General features: G+C 37.4%; 1 protein-coding gene across 2 annotated transcripts in view; it reads left to right on the plus strand.

Annotated features, from left to right (window-relative positions):
• Nucleotides 1-12,236, plus strand: part of TSPAN14 (tetraspanin 14) — a 62,758-nt gene that overhangs the window by 28,805 nt on the left and 21,717 nt on the right. Inside the window, exons 4-9 of one of the 2 annotated variants that reach the window (XM_005153626.2) lie at nucleotides 1,247-1,393; nucleotides 2,251-2,421; nucleotides 5,041-5,166; nucleotides 6,717-6,761; nucleotides 7,246-7,365; nucleotides 9,105-9,162. In XM_005153626.2, coding sequence (XP_005153683.2) covers nucleotides 1,247-1,393; nucleotides 2,251-2,421; nucleotides 5,041-5,166; nucleotides 6,717-6,761; nucleotides 7,246-7,365; nucleotides 9,105-9,162 — 667 coding nt within the window. Of the gene's footprint in view, nucleotides 1-1,246; nucleotides 1,394-2,250; nucleotides 2,422-5,040; nucleotides 5,167-6,716; nucleotides 6,762-7,245; nucleotides 7,366-9,104; nucleotides 11,482-12,236 lie in introns of those variants that run through there. The other variant, XM_031053029.2, reaches the window with a different exon arrangement.

Consider the following 12,236-nt stretch of genomic DNA (forward strand, 5'->3'; position numbering starts at 1 on the left):
ATTTGCATTCTCTTGATGGAATTAACCCGCTTACATTAATTACTTTGAGTCTCGCTGATATCTTTCTCTTACACTGAACAAAATCAGCTTTGGCATATACTTTATTAAAAAAAAAGATAGGAGACATGTAATGATGGGATATTGTACTGTGTGTTTTGTTATTTCTCCATTTGAAAAGGAAAGTATTTCCTTATTAAATGTTCTATGTATTGCTGATGAGTGTATGACAAAAACTTAATGCTACTGCAAGGCTGCCTGGATGTGCTTACAGATTTTTTTCTTGAGAAGCTTGTTATGTGTATTTGATGGAATTTTAATGGTAGCTGGTGTATAAACTTAATTTCTTTAAAACCTAATTTAGAAATAAGGGCTTCACTGTGTTAGCATTATGTTTACATAGATTTGGAAATTCTGTCTTAAGATCTTGACAGACAGGCTTAGTAGGTGAGAATTTTGTCAAGATAAGTGGTGTGTCTGGATAGTGAAGAAGAAAATATTGTTGCTGAATTAGGAAAATTTGAAGTATCTTATAGGGAATTGATAATTGGTTTTGGTGTAAGAATTTTATCTGGGATGAAATGGGAATATTTGGGCTTTACTCTGTATTTTGCCAGATTTTGGAGGAGCATTCCTAAGACTATTCAGCACTAGAAGGGGTGTAATTAAAATGTTGAGACAAAAAAAACCCTTCAAACCTCCCTTGAAAACTAAACCAAGATTTTGTTCCCGTCCCTGAAAATGTCAGCCATAACCTGCTTTGTAGTTTGTCTCTCACTTTCTGCCACCAACACTTAAGGACTGGAAAAAATAATTAATTTTTCTTAGACTTCATAATGCCTTTCTGATTTACCTATTTCAGGTTAATATAAAGCATTAACTCTTTTGCCTTGAAACTGAATGAATATTCAGTGATAATATCAAGCTTTTGGCCCCATCTTGTGGAAGCTTTTTTGGCCAATAGACCTAGAAGAATGTAATCTTGAGACTGCACTTATTTTACTTATTCAAAGTATTATTAGCTATACTTTGCATTAACATTTTCTCTACTATGGTGAAGAAAATTGGCATTGTCGATAGCCATGTTACAGTAAGAATTTTCCATGGGGATCGGTTGTTGGCAGGCTCAGGGGTTAGCAACTAGTTCATTTGGAGTCATCTGGAAACTGTGGACATCCAGAAGAAATGCTTAATGAAATACATACTTAAAGTGGTCACATTTTTCTGCTACCCTATTTTTCTCTTTCAGGGTGTATTGTCTGATCTAACAAAGGTAACTGGTCTTCATGGTCTGGACCCAGTGTTGCTTGTGTTAGTGGTTGGAATCGTGATGTTTACTTTGGGATTTGCTGGTTGTGTGGGAGCACTGAGAGAAAATATCTGCCTTCTGAAATTTGTAAGTAACACCTTTATATGAATGAATTATGTATGAGAAAGTTGGGAATGATGGGTGAAGAACTTGTAGCAAACTCAAATAATTAATTTTTAGAACTTTGTTATAATGTATCACAATGTTTGTTACAACTTACTCCCCTAAGAAGCTTCTGAGTAATGGTATGAAAGCAGTGTAGGTTCAAACCTATATATGTATTTTCCTCTTCCTGGGAAGTGTTTCTTCCCTTTTTTATTTATTCTGCTATACAGTGGTGATGTTAAAGTAGTATATACCAGAATCTAACATTGTGTATGTAATATCACAGAATATGATGTTTAGAACATATTCAGTGTTCCAAACTGAACAGGAATTAGGAATTGCTGAGAAGAGATGGTGTAGTGGCTTAGGGAGAAACAAGTCCCTTAAAAATTTCTTTTAAATGTGCAAAACTTGGGGACTTTGACAAGTGTCGGATCTCATAAATTACTTTTTTTTATACTGAGGCTGATTCTTTGCTTTAGATCTTTAAATAAGCTGAACAAAAAAAAAATAAAACTGAAAACAATTAAAGAAGTAACATCAAGACTACTTCAGCCCTGTATTTTGCACATTATCTATTAATATTATCACTGCTGTGCATAATGACTGTGGTGTGGTGCTTATTTTACTCTCAAGTTTAGGTGACCAAAATAAAGATAATACTTCCCCTTGGGTGTTTCTTTACATTGCATTCTCATTTTAGCAAGCTGTGTTCTCATACTACTTGTAGTGAGTAAGAATTTTAACCTAATTCTCTGTGTCTGTTTCTGGTGGAGTTGGAGTAGGCATGCTTTCAAAATGCATGGATATTCTCTAATTTGTGCCTTTTATTTTTACAGTTCTGTGGTGCAATTGTGTTTATATTCCTGCTGGAGGTGGCAGTGGCAGTTCTGGCTTTCCTGTTCCAGGACTGGGTGAGGGACAGGGTCAAAGAGTTCTTTGAGAATAATATTAAATCCTACCGAGATGACATTGACCTCCAGAATCTGATTGATTCCCTGCAGAAAATTGTAAGTTCATATCCTATCACTAGTCTTATGCATTCTAGGAGAGTATGTAGATTTAGAAGTTTTCCTTTTTGTCACGGTTTTATCATATTCTGTAGTTAATAGTGCCATGTTACAGATGTGCTGGTTTGCTCTTTTTGCACTGAAAGTGTCAGGGAAGGAAGATATTCTGAGAGACAATGCTGTTCTGTCAGTGTGGAAGCTCTACCAAGCATCCGTCTTTGACCTTCTTCACTTGCTCCTCTGTTCTTATCAGTGTTGCACCACTTTAAGAGGTGAGAAGCAAAAGGCTATCCTGAGAAAATTGTGCCCAGCGGTTGTGTAGCACTTGGTCGCCTGCTGGGGTTAAATCACAACAGTTAGCTGTATATTGCCAGCAGGTTACCTGTCCTGTTCATTCAGTCTTGTGTGCATTGTTATGGAAGCATCCTCTGACTAATCTGTGTGGTTGGATTTCAGTGCTGTTTTGCTTTAGCTTTTGGTGCTAAGGGCACCTTTTTGTAAGGTAGGGCTCCTCCTGGCCACGACCACCAACAATAATTTTCTCAGTATTGCCCACTCTATTGTTCTTTGTTTACCTAGTTTCAGTATAGTCATCCAGGCTAATACCCTAAGCTGATTTACAGTTGAACTCCAGTTAAATACTTTTCAATGAAAACAAAAGGCTGAGCATACTAAGAAGTGTTCAGTAGCTAGATTAGCATACTAATAAGCCTGAAAAAAGAAGGATCAGAGAAATCTCTCCATTGACTTGTCATTGATTCATACCTGAAAGTACTGCAGAAGGAAGGATGCAGTATGGATTAGCAAGTGTAGTTCTGCAGGGGCTGAACAGCAAGGTGGAGTAGTGAGTTCAAGTGCCTCAGTGAAGCCCATCTTCTAAGGAGCTGTGCTTCTTAGGCTGACTTGCTCTGTTCTCAGTGTGTGCCTTGGGACGCTGTGAGATTTTTGTAGGTAGCTTTCTGCTCTGGCTAACTTGTTTTCAGACCTGTAAGTGACCTCATAGTCTGTACCTTACAGAATTAGATTAACATGCTTTTGATGGTTGTATGTCTTCTTTACAACAGTGTAGATGTGTCAGGGAGGAGGGACTAGAAAGACAAAAACAAACTGCTTCTGCTTTCTTCATGGTAAATGACCATTCTGTTCAGCTCTCCTTAGTTATATATACACTGTGAAAACTTGACAAAAACATCTGTTTGTTCACAGAATCACAGAATCCCAAGGGTTGGAAGGGACCTCGAAAGATCATCTAGTCCAACCCCCTGCAAGAGCAGGGTAACCTAGAGTACATCACACAGGAACTTGTCCAGGCGGGCCTTGAATATCTCCAACGTAGGAGGCTCCACAACCCCCCTGGGCAACCTGTTCCAGTGCTCTGTCTAAAGAAGTTCTTCCTGATGTTAACGTGGAACCTCCTATGCTCCAGTTTACACCCATTGCCCCTTGTCCTACCCCTGGATATCACTGAAAAAAGCCTAGCTCCATCATCCTGACACCCACCCTGTACATATCTGTAAACACTGATGAGGTCACCCCTCAGTCTCCTCTTCTCCAAGCTAAAGAGACCCAGCTCCCTCAGCCTCTCCTCATAAGGGAGGTGTTCCACTCCCTTCATCATCTTTGTGGCTCTGTGCTGGACTCTTTCAAGCAATTCCCTGTCCTTCTTGAACTGAGGGGCCCAGAACTGGATGCAATATTCCAGATGCGGCCTCACCAAGGCAGAGTAGAGGGGGAGGAGAACCATTCATGTCTGTTGCTGTCACAATTTGATAACTTGTGAATCCATTTACTGACTTCAAGTTTTGGTGGTCTTACAGTTAGATTGGTATAAGTTTTGTGAAGATGGGTGTTGGGCAGAGGAAAGATTCTAGAGATATCCCAAGAGGATGGAACTTCATGAAGTACCAGGAAAATCTGTGTGATAGTATAACATTTCGAGACTCAAGTTCTAGAGAAAGATTTGTGTCCTCAAATATCCAGGCTAGTAAGCTGTAAGGCTTAACCTAATAAGAAACTGGCTTTCATTAGTTCAAGAAATTGAACATGCCTTGTAATGTTGTGATTTCCCCAAACTGCAAATTATGATAACTGCATTACACTGTTAAAAAGTATTTCACGTAGGTTTCTTTACCTAGAGTTGATTGACCTTTAGGCTAGCGAAACTTTTCCAGTTAATTCTTTTGGATATGTAAACCTTCTCATTTAAAAGGAAGGAAGTATGTTCTTAAGTGCTTGGATACACTTTTTACAATAAACATGAAAATTTAAAGACGGAGATGCAAATTTAAAGAATTTTTTAAATAATTTTTCTGGTTTGGTTGACTTGGAAACAATGGGGTAGAAAGCATTTGTTAAACTATTTTGTTGCACCATTTATGGATGTTCACTGATTGCATCTAGCAGTTACCTCTAAAGTGATAATTTTTATGATTCTGCTTGTCATGCTGACACCTATTTCCAGGAGCAGTATGCCAAATGTATTGCTTTGATTTCATTAATTCTGCACAGCGTTAAGATAAAGTGAAGATGATAAGCAAGTATCATTCGAGGGAATGCATTCAGTGGATAAATTGTCTGTAAAATATCCCCAAATGCTAAAAGTTTATTTATCTGTTACAGAACCATTGCTGTGGTGCCCAAGGGCCAGATGACTGGGACTTTAACATATATTTTAACTGCAGCAGTGAAAGCAAAAGTCGAGAGAAGTGCGGTGTTCCTTTTTCCTGTTGTATACCTGATCCTGCAGTAAGTTGTTTCCTGGTTTTGTATTGCTCTGGTGTTGTTGGAGAGTTATGAAAGGAAGCACTTCCTGAATAAAGTGTGATGACTAGGGTTTTAAAAAGTCTTCTGAATTATCAAAAATTACTCTTGTGCATACAAACTCTTCTCATGTTTCTGTTCTAGACTTTATCGACTCCAAATGTGACAACCTGTTTTTCCATGGCTTGAGTGGCTGATTTTTATTCTCCTACCCCAATGTGTTGTTGCCTTGAGTTTCTGTCCTCTGTCTAGCTTGTTAAGGACCTGAGAGCACATTCTAAGCAGTGCTTGTCCTAGTTAATATAACAACACCCCTCTGCCAGACAAATAGGAGTAACTATTTGCTGGTTGTTTATCAGCAACTAATAAGTTGCTTATGCCCAGTCTCAGTTTAAAGCATGTTGAGTAAATTTCTATGGTGTTGCCAAGATTTAAGTGAGATCTGTTTACTAAACTTCAGGAATCTAACCTTTTCAGTGGGAGCCAGAATGTGGAGGTAGGACTTGACAGTATTAGTAGGAATAGTTACAGCTCAAAGTTGGTCCAGAAGTCCTTATGTGGAATAGATAACCCTTGGTAGGTTATACTGAGGCTTTTGATTGTCTTGGAAATCAGCCAAGGGAAGACTTTGTCAGGGAAATATTCCATGTTCAGATTTCCCAGTAATTATTTTCTACTTTAATTTGGATCAGTACTATTCCACTACTGTATTTAAGGAGACATAAGTGTGGTTAAATCTTCTTGAGATTTACTCCTAATATTTCAATATAATTCACTATGCATTGTTTGAATTGTGCTATAATTGTGTAGTACATAAGTTTTCATAAGACTCATGCAGAGAAAACAGTAAGTCTTAAATTGAATGTCTTTGCATCTTTGGAGATTAATATCGTCATTGGGTTGTGTGGGGTTGTGATTTGGAAGGTGTTTGTGGTCTTCCTACTTGGGATCTGCAGCTGGAATATTTTGTCTTCATGGCTAGGTATATCTTGGAGCTGGGTTATATGTGAGACTGAACTATCAACTGAGGGGGCTCAAGTAGCTTGCAGCTGTTACAACTTGCTATTTCAATCAGTTAAAATAAGTATACCACTTGAAATGATGGAATTGTAAGGTGTGTCTTCACTGCAGGTATAAATGAATCAGCCTGGTACGTTTATTGTTACCTCAGTGTTTAGGTGTTATGTGTAATACCTAAATGAAACTGATCTTGGAAATGCAAATGTCTTATTTGTATGCTGGCAGTACATTTGCTATGCTTTATGTTAAAAAGTCCTTGCTAGTTGAAAGGAAAGTGATAGAAGTAGCTAGGATTTCTGGTGGAGGATGTTTTCCTGCGAGTATACACCTCTGCTTTGTCATTACTTTTCTTGTATTCTGCTAGTGCTTTGCTTATTTTAAGTAAAAATACTTCTTAAAATGTTTGGCTCTGACAGTCCTGATTTGTTTGTCTGTGACATCTAAAAAAAACTTTTTCTGTAAAGAGAAATAAGTAAAATTCAGTTGATTTATTTTAAATCTCTCTTGCTTTGCAGCAAAAAGTTGTGAATACACAGTGTGGCTATGATATCAGGAAGAAGGTAAGGTACTGGGGTCTTGCTATCTGTCATTCTGTGCTTGCAATAGCAAAATTATAAAAATGGTGAAATTGCTGATAGTTATGTCATCTTAAGATTCTGGGAACTAATTGACTGTGCCTCATACTGCAAGTAAACCTCTACTGTGAGAGGGTGGAGAAAATAAGTGATGGAAATGGGTAAAGGGAAAGGTGTGTCTGAAAAAGGGGTAGGACTTGCATTTCAAGTGTGCATTTCAGTTATTAGTTATATAAGTCTAACTCTGAATTCTATTATCTGCTAATTGTAAAGTATTCTAATAACAGGATTTGCAGAAAGACAATAACATCAGTGTCTGACATTCCCTGGTTTAATCTGGGCATACGTGTATTTCTAGAGTCTGGTTAAAAACATTGCTGCATAAGTGACAAATTGTCTACCTATATCATGTGATTGTTCTAATAATAAACTTGAGCAGGGGAGTGATATTCTTCTTCTCTACATTCAGAGCAAGAGTCAATGGGATGATCAGATTTTTGTCAAAGGATGTATTCTTGCCCTTGAGGCTTGGTTACCCCGAAATATCTACATTGTTGCAGGTGTCTTCATAGCTATCTCACTGCTCCAGGTTAGTTGCTTTTGTTATACTACTTTGAGAAAATTTTCAAGTTTGCAGATACAGACCTGCTGAAGGGATAAGTAGTAATGGTAAACATAGAGTTAATAGTTTGACACAGGGTTTTTTTTGTAGGTATGAGAATAATATGGCAAAAAAAAATTTATGAATGGGGACTTAGAGCGAAAATATCTGATATCAACTAATTCTGTTGAAATTCTATTCCTCAACGCGATGAAGGTCACTGTAGAAATACAATGCTATTGTAATCCATAAAGTTTATGATGGTTTTATATTGCTAACATATTGTTAATATATAATTATTACGTAATGTGATACAATATTTCCTATGTTTCAATGTTCCCTGAGGCCAGGGAGATCTGGTCATCTGCTTCAGTAGATCTGACCTATAGCCTTCTATCACAAATGTGAAATGATTGAAATATAGTTCTGCCCATGCTAAAACTACCACTCAGCTGGCTGTGACATATAGCATACGGCTCAAAAAACCCTTGAGACCATGAGAGCAGGGAAATTGATGAACAGGATGTAAATATGATATTAGCAGAACCAGATGAAGCTGCTGTGGCTTCTTCCAATACTTTTGTTGGTGCTTGGTACATCAAGGAACAAAAATTCCCAGTAAAACATATTGGATCACCTCTTTCAAAGAGGATCCTGCTTTCATTAAGGCAGCTGTGTACATTTACCTAAATTTTTTTGATATGGTACCACTAAGGTGGGAAATAACAAAGTTGTTGGCCTACTACAGAATGTCTTTTCCATTTGACTGAAAACAATGTAGTGCTGGCAAAATACCTTTTCTTGACCATGGCAATACTGCCCTCTGTTGCTAAGTTTTTAGTATTATCATCTAATAATGTTTCCATGGCTTTGAGAGATGCAGTCCTGAGAACAACACCTTTAGTTAGGAAGATGTTCAAGATACAAATTCATATCTTTTGGCAATGTGTTGACTAACAATAATTTCTTGTTATTCCTTTTTCATTCCTGAGTCTCTGGGAGACCACTTTCACAGTCACTTGTCTTTTCAGATTGAGTCTTTCTTGTGCATTAAATTATTTCGTTGTGAGACTGAGAGTTAGATTTAAGATGCCTACTTCTATAAAAAAATCCTTTTGGCTTTTCCAAAACTTCACTCCAGTCTGTAGGTTTTTAACGCTGTTTCAGGAAATGTGCTGAGTTATGGATATATCTTAAATTTGTAAAGGAAGATTTCCCTGAGAACTTAAGTGAATGTTAAAACTTCAAATTTCAATGTCTCCGAATAATTTGGGACATCTCTCACTATTCTTTGAGAGAAGAATTTGATTTTAGTACAGATAATTGTTCAGTTTGTATGTATTTTAAAAAATTGTTCAGAAACTGACTTGTTTATTCAGATTTGTAGAACAAATGAAAATGCCTGATTTGTAACTTCAGCAACAGCTAAGTGTGAGTGTTATAAGATTCAAACTTGGCTAAGTGGATATCCTCCAGCTCTAGGGTGTCAAGAAGCTTATCATTATGAATGCTTCTGCAGTGTTACATGAAAGCATCTTTTTCTCGTAAGTTTTATTTCCTGTAAGATTCTGCTGCCTTTATTACTTTTTAGTAATAGCCATGCTTTGATGGATGTTCCTAGCTATGAAATGAAATCTGAACCTGCAAACAAACATCTTGCAGGCTGCTATGTTACAAGTGCTTCATCTCACAAATGTATTTTTGTTGTTTTTTTGTTTGTGTTTTAGATTTTTGGGATTTTCCTAGCCAGGACATTGATATCTGATATTGAAGCTGTAAAGGCAGGTAATGCCTTCTGAATATAAAAGCAAAAAAAGTATATTTTATAGTTATTGGTTGGACACCAAGGAGAAAGAAATACTCCTGTTAAAAGCCTTATGTGGATTTTGCCCAGCTCATGCTTTTTTGTTAGCTGGTACAAAAACAAGATCTCTGAACACACACCTGTCTACTCTTATCTCTAACAAGACGACTCAGTGCACCAGCATCAATCTCTGAGGAAGAAATGGCATTTCTCAAGATATTGGTGGAACAGATTTTGAGGATTGTAGCAACGAGTCATGAAACTGCTGTAAACCCTTTCCTTGAAAGATTACTGTGAAGACTCTTCTGTTTTCTCTCCCAGCTGTCATCAGTCTCAAAATGTAATCTTTTAGAAAAGCGTACTGATTTCTTCAGAATGTTGAAATCATTTTAATGTCTACAGTAGACTCATGCAGTCATTTTTTGGCAGGACACCCAGCAACCATAATTGTAATGGTATTGGAAGTTGGAAAAAGAAGTCATAAATTGTGTAGTTCTTTAAATGGTTTTCAGTTGTACAGAAGTAAGGGTGTTTGTGTTTGACTGGGAATTGCGTAGATGTCTCAGGAGTAGGAACTTGTGCTCAGCGTCAGAGTTTGAGTAACCCATGCTGTTTTGAAAATGCAAGCCCTTTTTCAAGAGGGGAAAAATCTTACGATCTGTAGCATTAGATGTTAAAAACCTCCATTTCAGGCAAGAAATGTGAATCCTTGATGCTGTTTTCTGTCTAAAGCAATTAAAATATTCTTTATTTATAGAGAGAAAAAACTCCTTAAAAATGCTTAGCTTTTTATTGATTGGTAATATCATTTAAAAGTTCTGTCTGCAGAAATTTCAAAATGCAACTTGCTTCAGTAGGTAGCAGCCATGCTATGCTATGAGTCCCATGTTCATGGGTTTTTGCCCTTTCCTCCATTATTTCTTACAACTGCTATATTGATCTTCAGAAGTCCTAACTGTTAATGTCAGGACTGATGGAAAACATTTCAGTTCAGCATTGATCCTTACTGAAATCTGTTTTTTCATGAGGAAATACGTATTTACTAAAAGATTAGAGTTGTTGATTTTTTATATATTTTTTTAATCTTCTGTAAAGCTATTGAATTGTCAGTTCTGCTTGTAATGTGATACACAGTTCAAATGCTAGTCACAATAGTGTTCCAGAGTGATTTCTTCACAGTAATTTTCTACATCAAACTGAACTACTGCTGAAGTTTTGGTTTGTTTTCCTCCCCCTTATTTTTATGAGAAGCAAACTACTATCTCTTTCCCATCATCCCTTCTTGGGGTTTCAATAGATGGATCTGTAGTTCAGTAGGAGTTCCAGTCTTCTGTAAGAGATTTTGACATAGTATTTTTAACTTTAAGATAGGATTATGTGACTGAAAAGTTCTTGGAAGTAGCTGTCGGGTTTGCTGTGGGCCATATAACTAACATTGTTTACTCTTCCAGTGACACCCAAATTTTTCAGGGAGAGAACGTTTATTTACAGTGCCTAACACTGTGTAAATTTAAAAAAAATATATATTTTTATAGTATTTTACTATATGTAGTCTGCCTGAAGGATTTAATACTTGTATTTCCAAAGTATATAGCTTTCTTAGGAAGCCAAACTTAAATCTCTCTCCAATGTCCTTTTTTATATTACGTATGTATCAACAAACATTTCACTGGCAAAGCTGATTAACAGTAATTATCTTAGTATCTGTACTGATTGCCAAGATAACCTTCCAGCTTTTAATTTCTGAAGCAGTTCATAGACAATGCCATGCTTCCCATGTACTGCAGTTCAGCTTTCACAGTTCTTTTTCTGGCTAGTGACTGAGACACAACAGGAAAAGGAAGCTTGTCTAAGGATGGCTGATTCCCCTAAAGTAGCAGAGAGCACTGCTATTAGTAATCTGAAAACATTAAGGGAAATGCTAGAAGTGCACTGTCATTTATTTTTATTTAGCTTTGACAGACAAAAAGAAAACAATAGCAGTAGATCACTGAGGGGAAAACAAGAAGCATTTCCTCTGTAAAGGCTTTAATTTTGAGGTCTGTGTTACCTATTTGTTAAATCTAGTCTGTTAGAAGCCAGCAAAAATTTGCTGCTGCTACTGCTACTTTGAAAGCAGCAAAGCCATGTCCAGCAACCTTTGCTTTAAACTCTGGTGCTTGAAACTTTACAACACCTCATCAACCAATTCATTCTGTTAAGGCTATGTATAAAAATCTGATGTATGTAAAAATTGAGAAGGATGTTTTCTATTTGTAACTTCTTATATATAAAACATTGCCTTGAAAATTGCATATAGGGAGAATGTTTCCCTTTGCCAATTTTTGACACAGAAAGCTCCTAATGCTGTGAAGTAATTTCAGCAGTTGATAAAAATCATCATGGTACAAAGGTACCTGTGGAGTTCATGCACTGAAATTAGCTACTGACAAGAACCAGCATCACAGATCAGACTTCTGGTGTCTGCAAGTCTTGCCAAATTGCCTGTAGACAAATGAATACTTGATTTCATTTTAAAGTACTGTTTGTATGCAAAACAGATTTAATGGAAGTGTTGGCTTTCCAGTTTGTTCTTACCGGCTTTGGCCATATTAATTTGATAGATGGACCACTTGGTGGATAAAGAGATGGCTGGACAGCCGCATGCAGAGTTGTGGTCAATGGCTCAAAGTCCAGTTGGAGACCAGCAGTGAGTGGTGTCCCTCAGGGATCAGTGTTGGGACTGGTCTTGTTCAACATTTTTGTTGGTGACATGGACAGTGGGGTTGAGTGCGCCCTCAGCAAGTTTGCCAATGACACCAAGCTGTGTACTTCAGTTGATACGCTGGAGGGAAGGAATGCCATCCAGAGGGACCTTGACACACCTGTGAGGTGGGCTGATGCCAACCTCATGAAGTTTAACCATGACAAGTGCAAGGTCCTACACCTGGGTGGGAGCAATCCCAGGCACAGCTACAGGTTGGGCAGAGAAGAGATTCAGAGCAGTCCTGCAGAGAAGGACTTGCGGGTGCTGGTCAATGAGAAAATGAACATGAGCCAGCTTCAGTGTTCACTC

This window comes from Melopsittacus undulatus, chromosome 4, assembly GCF_012275295.1.
Source record: "Melopsittacus undulatus isolate bMelUnd1 chromosome 4, bMelUnd1.mat.Z, whole genome shotgun sequence".
Taxonomy (NCBI): Eukaryota; Metazoa; Chordata; class Aves; order Psittaciformes; family Psittaculidae; genus Melopsittacus; species Melopsittacus undulatus.